The sequence below is a fragment of the Mauremys mutica genome, chromosome 1 (assembly GCF_020497125.1).
Source record: "Mauremys mutica isolate MM-2020 ecotype Southern chromosome 1, ASM2049712v1, whole genome shotgun sequence".
NCBI classification, from domain to species: domain Eukaryota; kingdom Metazoa; phylum Chordata; order Testudines; family Geoemydidae; genus Mauremys; species Mauremys mutica.
The window spans coordinates 103,310,187-103,331,587 of NC_059072.1; the positions used below are offsets into that span (position 1 = coordinate 103,310,187).

Sequence of the window (21,401 nt, forward strand, 5' to 3'; positions counted from 1 at the left end):
TTAACTTGGATAGTGAGTAATGCTGAGCCGAGGACAAAATGCCAACCAGTGGCTGAATCCAGAATAATCAGATCCTCTCTTGAGTTAACAATGTGTCAGAGGGAAGGAATTGAACTGAGCCTCAATGGGGAAGGGAATAAAAGGAAAAAAAAGAGTGGCACTCAAGAGGTTAAGAGATGTGCTGTTATTTCTATATGGTGTTTTTGTTCCTGTTGGGACTGTTTCCACTACTGAGTCTAATTACTTAGCTCTTTATGCGCTATCCATTTCTTTTCATCATTTTAAAAACTTCAGTTGCCATAACAACATAATGCAATCAGTGAAACATAGCAGCTATTTTCTGTAGTCAAGGTCTGTGCGCTGTCAAGGATATGAGCCATTTAAGCAAATCTTCCCCCTCTCTCCCATCCCCCACCTCTCTCTCTTTTTTCTCTAAACAAGCTCATAATGGGAAGGATAAACCATCAGGAATAATTAGACACAGTAGTGGAGCGAATCCCAACAGCGCGGGTGCAGTCTAGCCTAATGAACTTCTAGCAATAATCCTGGAAATGTTGATGTTGATGTTCCTTTTTAATCACTTCTTTGATGCCATAGATAGATTAGGTGCAGCAGGACCTCAGTAATTCGCATTAATGTCAGGAGACCTGTTGCGAATTACTGAATGTTGCAAATTAATGAGTAAGAGAATAAAACCCAAGGATTCTGCATAGCAAATATACATTGTTGATTTTCTTCAGCTGTCCTTTCATTTCAAGTATTTATGAATATATATGCTCTATAGTGCATTAGTAAATATATTTTGTAAAAATGGAATTTTAATCATATGAAACCTCACTGTAACATCTATTATTAAATCTTTGCTGGGCGAAGGGGGAGATGCTGCATTTTTGTGTGAGTGGTAAGAAATGCAACTTAGTGTAGTGTGCTCTGCTGAGCTTCTCCTGCTGAGAGATAGTAAATAGCTTGGAAATAAGTCTAGAAGTCTGTCTGAGCGCTATTCTAAGCTGTGCATGTAAGGTCAATTATAAGATCCCTGCTCAGGATTTTACTCAGTCCTTGTTCAGACAAAACTCACGTGACTTCAATGAGAGTTTGCCTGAATAGTAAGAAGTGAGTTTAGGAGCACAGGATTTGGCTTGGGTGGCCCTGATCTGGCAAAGCACTGAAGCACATGCTTAACTTTAAGCCTGCGAGCACCCCCATTGTTAAGGAGTAGGCTGAGGATGGAATGGAATGTTGGTATTCAGACAGTTCTTGCCTATTCACTATCTTCCATGTTGTTTGATTTTCAGCACCCTGTCCAAGCAAAGAAAAAACGTCATCAGCTGTGTCACAGTGCACGATTCGCCCTACTCTGATTCCTCCAGCAACAACAGCCCCTATTCAGTGCAACACCGTGGGGCACACAATAATGGGAACACCTATGATACAAAAGGGGTACCAGAGACCCACTGCAGCGGGAACCCCCGAACTATAATCGTGCCACCGCTGAAAACCCAAGCCAGTGAGGTGTTGGTAGAATGCGATAGCCTGGTACCAGGTAAATTGCACTTCTTCCCTCAAGAAAATAATCATAAGAAATAAACAACAATCTTGGAAGAATCTCACTCTTCAGGTTCTTTTAAAAATAGATGGTGTGCACCTTCTCTCTCCCAGCACACCTTGCACGGCTGTTCTTGGGAGGCATAGTGCATTATTAACGTGTTGCACTGAGGGACTTCAGTGTAGCTGGGAGTCATAAGGGCCAAGTTTTTTCTCGGTTACATCAGTGATCACCCGAGAGCAGAATTTGGCCCCTACTGCAGACATTGATATCAGGGCCCTTACACCAGCTTGAGCTGCCATGTAAGGTTATATATTTACTTTAAAATGGGCAAGAGTTACTTAGATTGAAAGCCCTGTTTTTCATCCAAACCTGCTAACGTTTCTAAGGAACAGGCTCCCCTGGACCGGGTGTGTCAGGTTTGCTCACCCACCTTCAGAGCCTCCACTGTTCTGGAAAACACACCGGATCAAAAAGGGCCCTCTTCTGCAGTTCCCACCTGTAGCGCTGGGTTCTGAGCTGTGTGATTGTCCTTTTGTTTCATACATTGCAGTTGCGAGATTGTGCACCAAGGCTCAGAGCGTGGGCTCTCCCTTGTTCTCCCTCCCTATTCACAGTGAGGTTGGCCAAGTTAAGGGCTTTCCTTTCTCTGCATTCCAGGCGTCTATCTTTTCCTTTCTCTCCTTAGCATCTGCCCACTCGCTTCCTGCCGTTCCCCAAGCAGGACACTTTCTGGCACTTCTGAGGGTTCTGTAAACCAGCCTCCAAACCCAGTTAGCGATTCACATAGTGGAGTTTGTATTGTTGCCTTGGGGGCAACTGGCAGGCCCATGTTTGTGAGCTCCCAGAGGTACTGTTAGTTAAGTACCTTCCTATAGCTAGGAGGAGCCATTTCCAATGCACCCTTTCTTATGTGTCTCCTTCCACAAGCCACCCAGAGGCGGTTCAGTGAGGGAAGGGTTGGTTAGATGATGTAAGACATTATTTAAGAACACATGTGTTTTCTTTCCTGTCACAGTCACCACCAGTCATCACTCATCCTCCTACAAGTCCAAGTCCTCCAACATCGTGACCTCCACCAGCGGTCACTCTTCAGGGAGCTCGTCTGGAGCCATTGCCTATAGGCAGCAGCGGCCAGGACCACATTTCCAGCAGCAGCAGCCTCTTAATCTCAGCCAGGTAAGCAACGTGGGAAGGAGGCAGCAAGTAGGTCCCACAAAATGTGCCATCTAATGTGTATTTTGACAGAGCATCTTCCTTATGTAACCCACAACCACTCAGTGTAGTACTCTCTTGCCCTCTAGTGGTGTGTGGGACAGTTACATCTTTCAGCGCAGAGAAGAGGGGCTCATGCTTTTAGAACCAGAAGTCCCCAGTTCAATTCCCACTGCTAACAAACCATGCAGGGTTGCACATACATTGCATGTACAAAGTATCTGAAAAGTTAAAACGTTTAACCTTGATAGAAAAGAGAAGTAACATAGACAGGCAGGTCTGTGTGCTGATTATAGGGGAGAATGGAGGGGGAGGGTATAAGAAAGGGGTAGGGATTCATCTCAATGATAGTCAAATGTCAAGACAATGCCTTTCGAGTGAGGTTTGAAGGGAGGGTGTGACTGCCTGTCAGGGTGGAAGACATTTCCAGTCAGAGGTGACAAGTGGAGTGGGCATACAAATTGTGGCCAGCCAGAGATGTAGTGTAGTCAGAAGTCCATGTCAAGATTGCTTAATATTGGCCAAGATTTAGGCAACCCCAGTTGGGTGACAGCAAGCTGCACCAGATGTGTTTCTGAGTCAGAGCCAGAAAAGCCCAGTTCTGCCCAGCAGTATCAGTAAGAATATTCTTTGTGTTTATTACATCTGAGACCCATCTCTTCTCTATTGTGAGGTAATGGCCGTCAGGAGGGGACAGCAAAGATGCCAAGATTTCAGGAGTGGGAAGCTCTGAGAACTCAAGAGGGCAGTGTTGACTTTGATACAGCGCTGAATAAAAGAGAAGCTGTTCAAAAAATGATAACATTTTCTGGCAAAACCCGTGTTTCAAAATTTAGCTGAAAATTTGAAAAAAAATTGACCATCTCTAAATTAAAAGTGAGGGAATAAAAGTGAGTGAAACTGGTGAAAGGTGGAGATGATGGGATCCTGCTTCCAAGAATGAGAGTGTAGCTTGGCTGCAACATTTTGGACCCTAAAGATTACAGGGGGAGGATTTAGGAAAATGATAAAGGGGAATTGGAAAATAGAAGTAAGAAAAATGGGTCAGTGTCATTCTTGTTTGGCAATTGTTTTCTAATTCCTGTTTTCTTGGTTATTTAATACTTTGACTGTCAGATTGCATAATAGTCATAACTGACTGAGGAAACACTTTGGCACCATCATGCAATGTAAGGAACCAGCTTAGAAAATCCCTAGTGTTTGGGAAGAACATATCTTCTCTCCTAAGGCAAGAACAGAAGTTACCTTTGTTCAAGAAGTTACAGCTCATTACATGAGAGTTCTGAGAGAGGACAGTCTTCAGGATCTGTTGGGGCCCGGGGTTGCTGGGGGAGTATGTTAGGCTGCCAACCTAGGAAGTAAGAGCAGCAAAGACCACCATTATTAAATCAATACATAAATCAATACAACTGCCTCTGCCCATGCTGTGGACTCCAGGGCTTTCAGTTCAGCAGCTTTCATCAGTGTTAAATTCACTGTCAAATTTTAAAAAGGCTTGTCTGAACCTAGCCATGGATCTCACAGCAGAAACTCTTACTGCATCACTGCGATGCAAGGTTGTGGGAGTCCTCATGTTAGCTGCCCTTCCAGGCAATGAGTGCAGTCTTGTAATGTTCTCTAGAGAGCTGCTGTGGTGGACCCATGGAACATAGGTTTTTGAGGGACCCTGTGCAGCCCCGCTGCTTCCAAGAGAAGTTTACTGTGACATTGGGGATTTGAGGAGGAGGGGAAAAACACATGGGAAATTGTGACCCCAAAACCCCTCAGAATCTCCTAATTCAGGTGTGTCCATTCTGGTTTACCAAGGAATGTCATGTGAGGTCTTAAAAGAAAGCCAGGATCATGATGGTCATTAATATTGTTGTGAAATGTATGTACAGACACTGTATAAGAGTTATGTTCATATACTGGAAATATGTTCTGAAGTCTGTATCAAGGCAGAGTTGACAGACAGGTTTTCTATCAGACAAAAGATATTTATTGACTTATCTCTCTGTCTGCATGTAAATTAAGCATTGTACGCCAACACAAAGGAAGCCCTATTTACATATGAAATCAGTGGGGTGACGCACTGGAGAATAAGTCACATGGGTTTATCTTGCCTCTGGGTAGAGACAATGAACTTTGGGAGGCATAAGGAGAAGGCTAGAAAGGCAGCCCTTTATCTGCACCTAGGAGATAATTGGGCAGTGTGATTGCACTCCTGAAAATGGGATTACAACTAAACTTGATTGGTTGAAAGGCTGCAAGGGTCATGTGAGGGGAGGTTATATTCCTTAGGCAGAAGGTTAGCCTGTTAAATTTAATCTCTAGAAATCTGGTAGCCCTTTTGTTTCCATTAGCCTTACTGTCTCTAGCTCTTGAATCTTTGATGATAACCTTACTGTTGTTTTCTAGAAACATATCTCAGTGCTGTGGTATTATACAAGGAGCTGATCCTTAGTTTAGGGTTCAAAAAGAACTAGCTAAGTTCATGGAGGATAGGTCCATCAATGGCTAGTAGCCAGGATGGCAGGGATGGTGCCCCTAGCCTCGGTTTTGCCAGAAGCTGGGAATGGGTGACAGGGGATTGATTGCTTGATGATTCCCTGTTCTGTTCATTCCCTTTGAAGAACCTGGCATTGGCCACTGTCGGAAGACAGGATACTGGGCTAGATGGACCTTTGGTCTAACCCAGTGTGGCTGTTCTTATGAGTTGAATCATTCAAGCTGGTGTGCACTCTGTTCTTTTGGGGACAGCACACCTGATATTTCTGTGAGTGTTCAGTGGAGAAGGGGCTGGACTCTACAGGGGAATGCTTCAAAGGGGCTCTGAGACTGGAGTGCCCCTATTGTTAATCTTCAAGGCAAAGGAAAGGCTGGCATAGCCCAGAGGAGAGTGCATGGATGGTGAACAGGCTGTAGGTGTCAGGGAGCAGACTCCCACTCAAGCATAAGAAGGTCTCCCCCCTGGAGGCAGGGGGTTAACAAGGTGACTCATACTCCTTGGTGCCCTGAGAACCATCACAGAAATCACCTTGACTCTGGAACGAGCTCACTCCAGGAGCTAGAGGAAAAGAAAAACCTGTTGTCTTCTAACTGTCCTGTATTGTGCTCTCTTTGTGCAGGCCCAGCAGCACATCACGACTGATCGCACAGGGAGTCACCGGCGACAGCAAGCCTACATCACTCCAACAATAGCTCAGGCTCCGTACTCCTTCCCACACAATAGTCCCAGCCATGGTACGGTTCACCCCCACCTGGCTGCGGCAGCAGCGGCTCACCTCCCCACCCAGCCCCACCTCTACACATACACCGCCCCCGCTGCTCTGGGCTCCACAGGCACCGTTGCTCACCTGGTGGCCTCCCAAGGGTCTGCTCGTCATGCTGTGCAACACACCACTTACCCGGCCAGCATTGTCCACCAGGTTCCTGTCAGCATGGGCCCTCGGGTTCTGCCATCACCCACCATCCACCCAAGTCAGTACCAGGCTCAGTTTGCCCATCAGACCTATATCAGTGCTTCACCCGCTTCCACAGTCTACACTGGATACCCGCTGAGCCCCACCAAGGTCAACCAGTACCCTTACATCTAAACACTGGAATGAGAAAGAGAGAGAGACCCGCAAAGAGGGAGTGAGGTGGCTGTTTTTATACTGAAGAACATGACAAACAATGCAATGGGAGGCTCACTTGAAACTTGAACGAAGGAGACTTTAAGGGAGAAATGAGAAAGGAAAGAACTAATTCTACACTTTTTATTTAAAAAAAAAAAAAGAAAAAGGAAAAAAAAAGTGAGAAAAATAAAACACAAAATACAAAACCATTCTGCACCAAACTGGGCGGGGGGAGGGGGAACAGATGGACCCAACGTGGGTCCTGTTTTTGGAGAACTTCACCAATAGACTTTTAAAGATTATTTTAATCTGATAATGAGCTACATTTAGGAATTTGTTGTCCAGAACACCTAAAACAAAATCCATTAGGTTTTTAACCCAGTAAATCTACGGATTAGGGATTTATCCAGTATTTCAAAGGGATAATGCCCCATTTTTGCACTGGTCTCTGTAACCCAAAGGTGTGTGAGGTGTTTTCCATGGGGGAAGGTAAAAGGAGGGGAGCAGACAGGGCTGGAGGAGGGGAAGAGAGGGAATTTTTTCCATCACTCTAAATTTCAGACCTACCACTGATATGCTTAAAATGTGTACACACAAACAAGAATACGCACCATTTGTCAAGATCAGAAGCATTTGGGGCTATTTTTCCCTTTCTGTGAGCACCCTGGATAAATCCCTGAGAAATGTTATTCTTAAAAAAGTCTTTAATAGTGTATGTTGGATTTCAGTTTCTTTATTTTATTTTATTTGGAAATTTTCTTTTTAATCCCCAGCTCTTTTAGTGTAGGAGTAGAAAATTTCTCTGGCCCCTTGGTAGAATGTAGCACTATACAGTACATACATCCTTTTTACTATATTGTGTTGAACTTCAATGATACCAATAGACTATTCCTCAATGTGATTGCACAAAAACAAAAACAAAAAAGAAAAAAAAAGATATAACATAGGCATGTAACAAATGTGATTGTCCAGGTATGTATGTATATGTGTGTATGTGTGTGTGTATGTGAGTGTGCGTGCACGCGTGCAGATGCTGCCTTTCTCTCTGTGGTGTGTTCCTCAGCACAGCCATTACAACTGTCACAGTCTTAGTTTTACATCATTCCCTTGTAGTGCCTTACCGAACTACAGATGCGGTTTAAGGGTTTACTTCCACTGGTACTCCTAGAAACTGACTGAGGCTAGTCAGAATTTCATCTGAGCTCTTCTTCTTTTGCGGTGGTGTTGATTTTGTGGTGGTGTTGATTTTCTTCTTCTAGGTTATTTTTCCACCCCTGTTGTTGCTTTGTAGTCATTTGCCAACGTGCAGGTGTCAGGAAGGCTTGTGGGGGCTGGAAGGACATTCCCCCAGATATCTGTTTAACAATATACGAGCTAGAAGTGACCAGATTGGTCATGAGACCCTAATGTAGCTTCCCAAAGGGTCAAAGGTTGTGGGACTGTTTTTTTTTCCCCTTTGGGAATAAAAAATTTCCCCATCAGACGTTTAATTCTCATTCTGCTGTTTGCTAACATTCTTAGAGGATTAGAAGGACAGATTCCTCCCATCCTTGCTTTACAAACATCTAGAGTGTTACATTGCCAGAGTACTATGTCAGAGAGAAGGGGGAGTGGGGATTTGATCCATCAGAGGGGGAATGCTTAAGGACACTTCTAGTAGAATTCCAAAGATGGGGGGAAAAGAAAGCAAGAGAATGAGAGAATTCAGTCTAGAAAGTCAAACTCAGGTTTCCTGAGTGAAAAGAGAAAATTTTGAGACATCAAAGCCCTACCCGTTGTAATGTAGTTATGACCGTGTTCTTCCCCCCCACCCCATCATCCCATTTGTATAAAAGCTGTATTAGAATGCTGTTTGAACTTGGTGAAAAAATTCTTGCTCTGGGTCCTCAGCTCCAAAGGAACTCTAAACGGTCTTGTTTTCGGGTAGTTTCCAAAGAGAGATTTTCTTACGGCTGAGAGGGTTAAGAGGGAAAAGGCAATAAAAATAGGTGCACCATTGCATCAATACTTAGAATTTCATGTGTACTTGGGGGTGAGGGGAGAAGAGCCCAATAAGAAGAAGGTTTGGTGGCGTGTGCCCATCAAAGATTAGGTTTGCATGGCCATTCAGTGCCACTATAGCAAGGAGTGTTTCAAGGTTTACTGCAAGGTGCTAGAAAATGGCAGGTCAATTGGCAGAGTGAAGAGGGATGGATCCCATGGATGGAGTTAAGGAAAAGGTTGAGAGAGAGAGAGAGAGAGAAACTGGCAAGAGACAAGCACAGCTGTAATATCTGATCATGAGCATTTCTCCAGCCTTGAAGAAGGAAGGGATCTCAATATGCATAGATTGGGCAAGATTTATTTTATTTTGGTAAACCATCAAGTATCCCTCATGTTTGCCATTTCAGATTCATGGGCTATCCTTGAACTGTTTTATTTTCCCATCTCTCCCTCGCTCCCACTAAATATAATGTAAATCAGGATCTGATCTCTCAGCAGCCCATGCACCTTACATTCTTCCTTTAGAAAGACCACACTTTCCCATTTATCAAAGCCAGGAAATCCCCTATTCTCCCTGTACGTTTCCGTTGCATTCCTCTCATGTCCTATTGGTTCAGGTATGAAAGCATCATGCTGCTTGTGTCATTAAAAGGAATAATATTGTTATTTTACTGTATGATTGTTCTGATTATTATTATTTTATTATATTTTACTCTGGGTTTTAATTGCACATGCATTCCTGCATCTTTGTGTTATTTTTCGTTTAGTATTATTATTGATGTTGTTTTGTTAATTTTATTATAAATAGTTTCTCTTCATCAGTGGCATCAGAGGGGTCACTGTGTCTGTGAGAACTGCAGGAAGAGAGGAAGATAGTTTTGTTCTGAGAAGACAAACTGCAGAGAGCATAGAGGGAGCAGGGAAGGGACATGCCGTGAGGACGTGTCATGTAGGGATGGACCATTATCCCCGATGGCACCCCTGCATTTCAGCACAATACCAGAAACTTTCCCTTGGAGGCAGAGAGAAAACAGCAACCTACATCATTTTCTAGCAGCAGGGCTGGATTAAAAGAGCATGAGGGCCTGGGTCCGTAAGGTCCAACTCACCATCACATTGTAGCATGTTTGGTGAGGCACTTGTATGAAACCAAGACCAGGCCATGTCCCCATAAGCCCTTTAATTAACCCAAGCTGGGGCTAAGTATTAGAGCTCAGTTTCCCAGAGGGGAAAACAAATGGTTGGCTCCTCAGAAGGTGCCTTATCTACCCTCCAAGCTCTGAATGAGAGAACCCGAATGGAGGAAAGAATGTGACCTCCCAGTCCAGTCACTGGATAAACAACACTGGCAGACACTGAAGATATTAGCTTGTTAAAACCGAGCAGCAGGAATAGCAAGATACCTGTCCTGTTCCACCATTTCTGAAGACTAAAGGTGTGTCCATATGGCCAAGGTATTTGGCTTGTTTTTCTTCCTCCTTGATATAGCTGGTCTTTTAATTATTACTTATGAAATTTTATTACGCTTTTTTGTTGTATGGAATTATGTTTTCAGTTACATCTTCTTATTAAAGCTGTGGGTGTAGAGTCTGTGTAAAGGCCCTAATTCAGCGGCACATTTAATCACATGCTTGAGTGCTTTGCTGAATAAGGATGGACTTTAAGCACATGCTTAAAGTCAAAATATTTGCTAAAGTGTATCACTATATTGGGGCCAATAAAGCAGGGAAGAGAGGAAGGGTTGGTTTTAATCTCACTTACCAGAATCTTTGATTTATTTATTGTGTTTTGCCTGTACATGGGTCTGTTTCGTTCCTCCACCACACGTAAATCTGATTTCTGTGGCAATAGGGTGACAGAGCTTACAACGGTGCATTCTGTGGTGTGAAGGAATGCATTGCAAAGTGGAAGGGGCAGTTATTTGTTCTCTTTGTGCTGAGAGCAGAGCCAGGCAAGCAGTGGTTCTGATCCCAGTGCTGTCAGAGTCAGCATTGCTAGAAGGGGTTGTAATAAGGATGAACGATGTATCCGTAGTCTGAACTATGTTTATGTTGCAATGATAACTGAGGACTGAGTTTTGTTCTCGGTAGGGGGATGCAAAAAAATGCCTTTCCCTCCCTCTCTCTCTCTGAAAATATAGTATGGTAAGTGCAGTACTGTTAGCCACATGGGAGAGCAGACAATGTTAGTAGAGGAGCTAAATTCTTGACAGGCACACTGTTGGTGCTACACAAGTAACAATATCTGAATTATTTAGCTTGCAGAGACCTTTGGAGTTGAAAATAGGATTGATGTGTTTTGGAATGAGCTTGGGGTTCTTTGTGTGTGTGGAGCAAACTGCTTGAAAATTTGAGGTAGGAAGTGAATGGTTCAGTACTGGAAGTATTACCGATGGTTCCTGGTTGGCACAGTGTAGAAGGGACCCCTTTCCCCATCACAGTGTCTTGCTTTCGTCTGATGCTGGAAACGGGAGAGGTGAACAGACATTGCCTCTCTTAGAGCTGGACATTCAAAGTGCTGCTATGAAACCAGAATATACAAAGAGGTGGAGGGACTGGTTGCCTTGAGCAGAATGAAACAGCATAATGGACAAGCTAGAACTTTTCTCAGTGTAGACTGGGCCAAATCCAGCTGTTTGAAGAAGCAACTGCAATTGCATTCCCCTCAGTGGAGCTGCACCTGCTTATACCGGGGTTGCATTTGACCCTCTGGGGAGATTTTTACTCCCTCGCTCTCCGTAATAGTTCTGTCAAGAAACATTCCAGCAAAGGGAAGCTTCTGTTTCTGTCATACTTCTTTTTTATATTCTCAAGGGATTATCCCTCCGAATTTGGTTTGAAAGAAATTCCATTACCAAATCTGAAAGGAAGATAAAAACCCATGTCTTTCTTTAACCAAAGAAGCTTAATGAATAAATTTAAATAAAGAAAGAGACCCTACCAATTACAGATACAGAATAAAGTCACAGGCCCTGACTGTCAGGCAATAATGACATGCTATGGAATTCTTTCTTTCTTTCTTTTTCTTTTCTTTCCGTTTCTGTCACTTGTTTATGTTTATTTAGCTAGCTTGTTGAGTGGAGAAATTCAGTCACACTAAAATATTGCTGCTATCCTACACTTTAGGGGACATCAAAAACGTTATGCTTCTTTCACTGTTGTTGTTGTTATTATTATTTATTATTATTCATAGTAATTACAATGTATCTTATCACTGGCAACAACGCAGTGTTGAAATTGTGAACTGTGTAATGGGAATAAGCTTCCGTAAGTGCCCCGTGCTTCTGTAGCATTTAACTCTCCTGCTTTAGGACTCTGTTTGCAATCTCTGTGCGTCAATGCAATGCTGTAACTCCTGTAATGACGAAACCTCTGCAAAGTTGGGCAAACGCAGAAGAATTGTTTGTGGAAGTTTGAGCAGGTTTGCCATGGGTTGGCAATCAGCTCAGCAAAGGGGTGTGTAGGGCTGCTTACGGGCCAAATCCAGCTATGAGTGCAGGGTCTGACTAAATATTCTTTGTTCGGGGAGTTCTGCAGGCATTGAGGGAAATAATGCTCTCCTTCCCTGTCAGAGTGCAAAGCACCAGTGTGACCTAGGCCATGGGCTGCAGTAGCATCTGTACCCACTGTGTTCCCCTTCCCCTGTGTGGATGTTTAGGTCAGTGGATCTGCAGTTGTGGACACTCTGGCCATACCCCCGCTGATCCCCAAATCTCCTCTGCACTACTGTAGAGACAGCCTCTGAAGATAACTACTTTGCAATGTGCATGATGTGTGGAGTCCTCCAAATTCCCTCTCTGGAGTCTGGTCCTGTGCATTAGGATCACTTTAGTTCCTCTGCATTTAAGGCCTCAGTTCTTAGAGAAAGGAAAATGGGCCTGAGCCCTGGGCATCCAGTCCTTGAGTCCATATGCTGTCATACTCTGGCAGAGCTCCCTTTGAAGCCAATGGGAATTTTGCCTGAGTGTAGACCAAGTCAAGACTATCAGTCGCATTGAGCAAATACCCTTTATACACACTCTTTTACAGCAAAGGTCGCCAATGTTGCAGTCACACTACTGTAAGCTATAGTGTCTTGGCTCATTGCTGTAGAATTGTCTTTAAGAAGAGGCACAGCCCATGCTGCCTGCCCCGGGTTCCAGGTACATAGTATGTCACCACGAGATGCCAGCCCTTCAAAGTACGCCATTGTGTTCCGTTGCTACCCAGCGGCTGCAGCATAGCCCAGCCCTGAAGCTGTTCAATTGCATTAGGCAGTGTCACTGCAGGGTTAAGAGTTCAGACCAGATGACTAATTTGGAACTCAGTCCTGCAGGTGCTTATGCCCTTGAATAACTTTACTCCACTTTGGTCCCAGAGTGTTCCTGGACACTCTGTTGCTCAAGTTGCTCAAGTATGCAAATGTTTGCAGTATCCAGCGCTAGATAAGCAGACCAAGACTGATCTCAGCAAACACAAGATGCTCTCACTGGAGAAGGAAACACCACGTATTGCATCAAATGTGAAATTTTAATGGGAAATTAGCTTGACTTTTCAGGAGTCTTATGAAGTATACTATGAGGCTTTGCTTTCTGCATCTCTAGAATGAGATTGAAATTTACATTTCTCACGTACGGGTTAGCTTGTCCTTCCAGTTTTAGCAGTGCTGCTATAACAGACTCTTCATGTGTGTATGAAGATAAAGTTTTTGTTTTTAATCTTTTGCTTGTCATAGTTAATCCAAGAAAGGCAATACTAAAGGTATATTTTTTCCAAAAATGATATTTTTTACTGCACTGATAAATATTGTGACATCTCTGATCTTAACTCTTTAGCTGTAGGGGGAATTATGTGCAGATTCACATAGATCTTGTAAATACTTGTGTGTGGGTCTGACAGCCAGGGACTTTTTTTTTTCTTTCTTTCTTAAAAAAAAATAAATAAAAATAAAAATGGAACGGTTTCCTCTTTGAGATGGACAGCAATGCTGAGAGCAAAAGAAAAGCTTATCCCACTTTCAGAACATAGCCAAGGAACTTTTGCAGTGCTGGCATGGAGTTGATGATAATGCAGACGTGTTTTGATTTTTTTTTCCAGCGAATTGATTGGAAAGGAGAAAGTAAGTTAGAAAAGCTTTGGTCTGGAATTCTGATCAGAAATGTTGTTCATCAGCCACATGGCGCCTCTTAGGGTTTTGTTATATTTTGTTTCTTAATTCATCTTTATCGACTGGTTAGAGGCTTGTTTGCCTGGGTTCTAGGTTGGTCTATATGTGTTTTACCATTCTAGAACGCATTGACTCCATTGGAAGCAAACCCATCTGATCAGGATTCTGGATTCTGATTGGTTTAAAAGGTATTCTGGAGCTATGGTGGAATACCTTCCATTTTTTAAAGAAGGATTTAGATACACTTATATTACACAAACTGTGACCTAATGGCAATAATTACCTCAAATGTGGGCATTCATCCTGGTTTTAGCCTTTTTGAAAACATGTAGCCAGCTTGAACTTGGGTTTCAAAGACTATAAACTCTGTATGGGCGGAATAATGATAAATGCCCACCCTGGTCATTGTTGCTTGAGTGAATTCTGAAGACCGTGATTCTTTAAAACAAAAACAAAAGAAACCAAGGAATAGATTACACTTTTATGTATTGTAATCAATTGTTAAAATGCACATGTAAGTATATATGTTTATAGCTACTGTAAAATGCTTTGGCCTTCTAGAAGATATTTAATGAGTCACATTTCAAACCCATATGAACTGAATAATAGACTGTGGCTACTTAAACAGTTTTCTGGCTACATTTTATAGTTATTACAGTGTTTTATAGTTTACATTTAAACTGGTACTTTTTAAGGGAAATTTCTGTTTGTAAATGACACCTTCAAAAACTCAATACAGCTGCCTCTATTTTTTAATTTTGCCCTTTTAAAACAGAAAAGTACAGGTGTGTCTTTATTACGTATATTCTGTTTTGAGAGATAACATAGTATTGGAAAGTGAGTTCAGATCAAAGAATCCACCTTATTCCAAAGTATGGTTAAGAAACCGCTCCACACATACTGAGGTATAGTCCAACACATGAGCTATTTATTTTTTAATAACAAACTTTAATGAAACTCCTTGGGTTGAAGCATGGAGCACAATACGTCCAAATCAACTATCCTCTGTAGGACCATAACCTGGATGAAGATACCTGTATAAGGAGAAAGAAGGATATTCAAAGGAAGGGATGTACTGTTTTGTTCATAACTCATTAGCTGAACTATTGATTCCTGAGCTAATGAATCCCTATGTTGTTTTGGAATTGTTGTGGGGTTTTTTGGTGTGACAGCCACTCAGAGAGGCAATGCTGTAATTTGGCTTTCCTTCTGTTCATCCCTTTTATACAAGTGACTCCACCCTAGAAACATTTTGAACCAGTGAACTAAATACAAAGTCCATTGACCATTTCTCTGTAAATTTTATTAGTGAATGGTGGTACCGTTTGGTGCTGTTTCATTGTTATGGGTTGTCGTATATTTTGCATTTTGATGTAACCTCTTTTTTTCAGTCTCACTTCACCATGAGTATCTGTCTAGTTTTGTCTTTGTTTTCTTTCAGTTGAGTAACCAATGAACACAGTGTAAATGTCTTGCTGGGCAAAGTGGTACTTTTAGATAGTAAAAGTACATGAATTGGCATTTTAAAAAAATCTGTCTGAAGTACTGAGCTTCAGTTGTGGAGCTCAGGTAATCTCAACAAAGCTCCTTGCATCTTTCAGTGAGGCCTGACACAGCTACACTGTTGATCTTGGCAGTTGAATGAAGTTACTAGAAAACAACAGTGATACTTTACAGTTAGGCCCCTGTGCTGCTGGTGGTAAAATCAGTGTCAGAACTCCCCATTGACTTCAATGGGAGCAGAATTGGTCCCGAGCCCCTCCAGTAACTCCATTCAGTGCCAGGTACCCTCACTGTAACTCACATTACCAAAGCGATAACTTATCAGGACTAGGTTGCCATTTGGTGAACTAAACAGAGGACTGTTAGCAGCCCTTGGGCAAACTGGAAAATGTAAACCCCCTAACTGACCACAGTCAAAAAATCAACAGCCCCTAATCATTTTACTGCCCTCAGCAACAGCCTGTTCTGCCTCTTTATGGCACGAGCCAGTCCTGGAAATACCAGCTCATTGGTTGAAGGAGCTGCAGAGCTTTTTAAATACTTGGAACTTGTAAAGCAAGAAGGGGTTTCTAATACTGGCAATGCACATCCCTTATAATCTGAATGGTTACATATAGCACTTCTGTCCTCCAAAAGGAAATACAATATTCTTCAATGCTTCCACATTTGGTGGTTACATACAACACTTCTGGGGTTTTTTTGTTTTGTTTTGTTTTTGCTTTATTCCTTATTTGTTTAGTTTTGGTTTTCGTATTCTTAAAATGATACTTCCACGGATATTCCAGGGCACAGCCATTTCAGATGTAGAAAGTATCCTCTCATCCCATGTGTTTCACCAACAAAGTAAACAAGGCATTTTGGGGGTATCGGATTCTACTTGGACAGAATTGGAATGTAGCTTGTATATTCTATACCAAACCAAATTTCTGAAAGGAGAGGAAGTGTAATGAATAGCTTTATTAAAAGGAGAGAGAGAGAGAGAGAGAGAGAGAGAGAGAGAAAGAAAGAAAGGGGCATCTTGGAAGTTGAAGAGTCTAGACTAGGGTAGCTAACTAAAACTAAGAGGTGAAACAGTTTTTCTAAATAGTGAATCCTCTTATAAAAGGGGGAAAGTGAGAAAATGTTTTATATCTTTTGAACTGTCCACAAACCCAATGTACTCTAGATGGAAAGTGGAAGTTAGCATACACTGTGCCAGAATTGTAAAGAGGAAGAGAGGAAAAAACCCATGAAAATATCAAAAATGCAAGGGAAAAGATGCCCTCTGGCCCCCTCCCAGTATCTTGGATGGTTCTTTCTCTACAGTGTCATCTCAGCCCACTAACCCCATGAAAGCCCTGATCTGTTGTGTTCCTCCACTGTATGGTTTCTGTAATATGAGTGTTAATCTTTGTGAAAATTGTATGCAACAGTATTTTCTTGTGTACTGCTTTTTTCCTATGTGAATTGTCTCTCTTTTTTTCTTTTTCCTTTTTGTCTTTTTCTTTCCCCCTCCCCACCTTTTTTTTGGTAAATATATATTTCTTCTTTTTTAAAAAACAAACAAACTGATGTGTTGTAGACCTATATGTAACCTATTCCTTAGGCTCATATTATAGGTATGTTATAAGAATGGATATTTTACTTGGCTTTAGAATGTTTTACAAGAAAACTAATTCTTAACCAATCAAGTTCTTGCTACTAAAAAAAAAATGCTTGTGTTTTTCATCATGACGTTGTGTGCTTCTAATTAATAATCATTTTCGTTGTAGAAAAATGGAGTGAATTTATATTAGTCTTGGAAACTAATAATAGCATTGTAAATTTATGAGATGATTTTAACAGAAAATACATTATAGAAGAATATAGTTATTTTAATTGTAATATTACTAACCGTAGGGTGAGAAAGGAGGTCCCGTTGTGGTGAACTATGTTATAGCTTGTTATTCACGGTTTCTTTTTGATCATTTTTTCGGTCTCTGAGGTGAAACGAGTTATTAATCAGAATTTGTAAACTCACATATGCATATTGTATATGTGTAGAAATGTAATCACACTTTGTCTTGGAATTACATTAAACTGTTTTAAGTCACTGCAAACTCCATGTCTGTCTGCCTGTCTTCCCACTGGCTAGGCTTTGGTGCGAATATTCTAGGGGTGGGTGTTGGTTGGTTGGTTGTTTTTTAACAGCCCATGGAAGTCTTTGGAAAAGACTAACTACAAAGGGAATTTTTTTTAAAGTGACAGTTTTTAGATTTGCAAGACAAGTTAGATAAATATGATCTTCAGTAGCAGTGCACTAAGCTCAAGCTTCACTCTATAGATCTAAGCTTCACCAAAATGTGAGGTTTGGATTCAAATCCTTCTCTAATACTCAGGCACTTTATATTATTCTTATTGGTCTGTGGTGGTTAGAATTAGTTACAATTTTGTTTGTTCTCTTTGTTGTCTGTGAACTGCATATTATTCCTCTCCCCTCTCTAGGGAGTTCCAGCTTCACATTAAAGAGATCTTCCAGACCATAAAATGTTTGCATGATCACCTCTCTCCTAAAGCTGCTTCCCACCAATATCTGACATTTGGGCTGGGTCAGATTTCATCTCTAGTTTCTGTAAGGAGCAGCCTGGTGCCAGGATTTTCAGTAAAAAGTCCTCTATTGCAAAACATCATCCTGGAGGCGATCAATCAGTGTCCTCTCAACAACTTGTTATAGTACAAAACCCACCTGTTGGGGTTGGTGCCATTTCCTTGATACAGGGGTTGATTTTTGGAGGCTATTGGGTTTCCTTGCCTCTAAATTTGTTTTGTTTTGTCAGGCTACATATTCTAGCTAGTGGCTTCTCTATTTAAATGTTAATGTTGTATATTCTGGCCTCTCCTGAGGGGTGCTTATCTGCCTTGCCATATGCATCTGATCAACAGGTTTAACAAATAATGTCCCTGGAATTGTACAACACCAAAGGTCAGTGGTCTTGAGCTCCTAGATAAATCCTGAGGCAACACAAAAGGTGTTTATCCACAATAAATGTTTTTGGGAAAAGCCAAGACTCTCATTTTCATGTCTGACCCTGGGACAACATTCTGTCCCAGAGATTTTATTTCTAGAGCACCAAATGAGTGGTGTAGCTTTTGTTATCTTATTGGTAGCTGTTGGAGCAGGTGAGCGACAGGAGCTCACAACAACATTCTACCGGCTGCCTTTTACCTGGTGTAGATTCTCATAGACTCATAGACTTTAAGGTCAGAAGGGACTATTATGATCATGTAGTCTGACCTCCTGCACAATGCAGGCCACAGAATCTCACCCACCCACTCCTGTAACAAACCCCTAACCTATGTCTGAGTTATTGAAATCCTCAAATCGTGGTTTAAAGACTTCAAGGTGCAGAGAATCCTCCAGCAAGTGCCCTATGCTGCAGAGGAAGGCGAAAAACCTCCAGGGCCTCTGCCAATCTGCCCTGGAGGAAAATTCCTTCCCAACCCCAAATATGGCGATCAGTTAAACCCTGAGCATGTGGGCAAGACTCACCAGCCAGCACCCAGGAAAGAATTCTCTGTAGTAACTCAGATTCCCCCCCCCCCCCATCTAACATCCCATCACAGACCATTGGGCATATTTACCTGCTAATAATCAAAGATCAATTAATTGCCAAAATTAGGCTATCCCATCATACCATCCCCTCCATAAACTTATCAAGCTTAGTCTTGAAGCCAGATACGTTTTTGCCCCCACTGCTCCCCTTGGAAGGCTGTTCCAGAACTTCACTCTGATGGTTAGAAACCTTTGTCTAATTTCAAGTCTAAGCTTCCTAATGTCCAGTTTATATCCATTGTTACTAAGCTTAAATAATTCCTCTTCCTCCCTAATATTGATCCCTCTGATATATTTATAGAGAGCAATCATATCTCCCCTCAGCCTTCTTTTGGTTAAGCTAAACAAGCCAAGCTCTTTCAGTCTCCTTTCATATGACAGGTTTTCCATTCCCCAGATCATCTTAGTAGCCCTGTACCTGTTCCAGAATTCATCCTTCTTAAAAATGGGAGACCAGACCTGCACACAGTATTCCAGATGAGGTCTCACCAGTGCCTTGTAGAACGGTACTAACACTTCCTTATCTTTACTGGAAATACTTCGCCTGATGCATCCCTAGACCGTATTAGCTTTTTTAATAGCCATATCACATTGGCAGCTCATAGACATCCTGTGATCAACCAATACTCCGAGGTCCTTCTCCTCTTCTGTTACTTCCAACTGATGTGTCCCCAATTTATAACCAAAATTCTTGTTATTAATCCCTAAATGCATGACCTTGCACTTTTCACTATTAAATTTCATCCTTTTACTATTACTCCAGTTTACAAGGTCATCCAGATCTTCCTTATGATATCCCAGTCCTTCTCTGTATTAGTAATACCTCCCAGCTTTGTGTTATCCACAAACTTTATTAGCACATTCCCACTTTTTGTGCCAAGGTCAGTAATAAAAAGATGAAATAAGATTGGTCCCAAAACCGATCCCTGAGGAACTCCACTAGTAACCTCCCTCCAACCTGACAGTTCACCTTTCAGTATGACCCGTTGTAGTCTCCCCTTTAACCAGTTCCTTATCCACCTTTCAATTTTCATATTGATCCCCATCTTTTCCAATTTAGCTAATAATTCCCCACGTGGAACTGTATCAAATGCCCTACTGAAATCAAGGTAAATTAGATCCACTGTGTTTCCTTTGTCTAAAAAATCTGTTACCTTCTCAAAGAAGGAGATCAGGTTGGTTTGGCATGATCTACCTTTTGTAAAACCATGTATTTTGTCCCAATTACCATTGACCTCAATGTCCTTAACTACTTTCTCCTTCAAAATTTTTTCCAAGACCTTGCATACTACAGATGTCAAACTAACAGGCCTATAGTTACTCGGATCACTTTTTTTTCCTTTCTTAAAAATAGGAACTATGTTAACAATTCTCCAGTTATACGGTACAATCCCCTGAGTTTACTGATTCATTACAAATTCTTGCTAATGGGCTTGCAATTTCATGTGCCAGATCCTTTAATATTCTTGGATGAAGATTATCTGGGCCCCCTGATTTAGTCCCATTAAGCTGTTTGAGTTTGGCCTCTACCTCGGATGTGGTAATATCTACCTCCATATCCTCATTCCCATTTGTCATCCTACCATTATCCCTAAGCTCTTCATTAGCCTCATTAAAAACTGAGGCAAAGTATTCGTTTAGATATTGGGCCATGCCTAGATTATCCTTAATCTCCACTCCATCCTCAGTGTTTAGCGGTCCCACTTCTTCTTTCTTTGCTTTCTTCTTATTTATATGGCTATAGAACCTTTTACTATTGGTTTTAATTCCCTTTGCAAGGTCCAACTCTACATGGCTTTGGCCTTTCTCACTTTGTCCCTACATGTTCTGACCTCAATAAGGTAGCTTTCCTTGCTAATCCCTCCCATCTTCCACTCCTTGTAGGCTTTCTGCTTTTTCTTAATCACCTCTCTGAGATGCTTGCTCATCCAGCTTGGTCTACAACTCCTGCCTATGAATTTTTTCCCCTTTCTTGGGATGCAGGCTTCTGATATTTTCTGCAGCTTTGACTTGAAGTAATTCCAGGCCTCCTACACCTTTAGATCCACAAGTTCTTCAGTTCAATCCACTTCCCTAACTTAATTTCCTTAATTTTTTTTTAAATTAGCCCTTTTGAAATAAAAAACCCTAGTCCCAGATCTAATTTTGTTTATCTTTCCATCTCATCTGAATTAGCTCATGATCACTCGAACCAAGGTTGTCCCCTACAACCATTTCTTCTATGAGATCTTCAGTACTCACCAAAACCAAATCTAAAATGGCATCCCCTCTTGTTGGTTCTTCAACTACTTGGTGAAGGAATCATCAGCTATTGCATCCAGGAAAATCTGAGCCCTATTATTATTACTAGCACTTGTCCTCCAGTCTATATCTGGGAAGTTAAAGTCTGCCATGATCACACAATTCCCATCAATATTTACTTCATTAAAAACATTAAAGAGGTCTCTAACCATATCCAAATCAGATCCCGGTGGTCTGTAGCACACCCCAAGCACTATCTCAGGGGAGGCTCTACTAGCTTTCTTTCCCAATGTAATTTTTGCCCAGTCAGACACTGTCTTATCCATTCCATCACTTTTTTTCTTTACAGTCTACCTCATCTTGATAAACAATGCTACTCCACCACCTTTGCCCAGTGATGAGCTGCCAAAATATTAACAACCAGTTCCCTCCTCCTCACCCCACGAGGAGGTTGTGCCCCCCCTACACCCCTGGGACTCCTGCCCCATCCAACCCCCCAGGTTCCTTGACAGCCCCCCCCCGGGACTCCTGCCCCATCCCCCCCCCTTCCCTGTCCTCTGACTGCCCCCTGCTGCCCCATCCAACCCTTCCTCTCATTCCT

General features: G+C 41.9%; 1 protein-coding gene across 5 annotated transcripts in view; it reads left to right on the top strand.

Moving 5' to 3' along the window:
* HIPK2 (homeodomain interacting protein kinase 2) overlaps positions 1 to 17,066 on the top strand; it is a 204,186-nt gene extending 187,120 nt beyond the window's left edge. For all 5 annotated transcript variants that reach the window (XM_044988692.1, XM_044988710.1, XM_044988720.1 and 2 more), the window contains 3 exons: positions 1,296 to 1,543; positions 2,565 to 2,725; positions 5,869 to 17,066. In XM_044988692.1, coding sequence (XP_044844627.1) covers positions 1,296 to 1,543; positions 2,565 to 2,725; positions 5,869 to 6,336 — 877 coding nt within the window. In that variant the 3' untranslated portion in view covers positions 6,337 to 17,066. The remainder of the gene's footprint in view (positions 1 to 1,295; positions 1,544 to 2,564; positions 2,726 to 5,868) is intronic.
* The last annotated feature ends 4,335 nt before the right edge of the window (positions 17,067 to 21,401 follow it).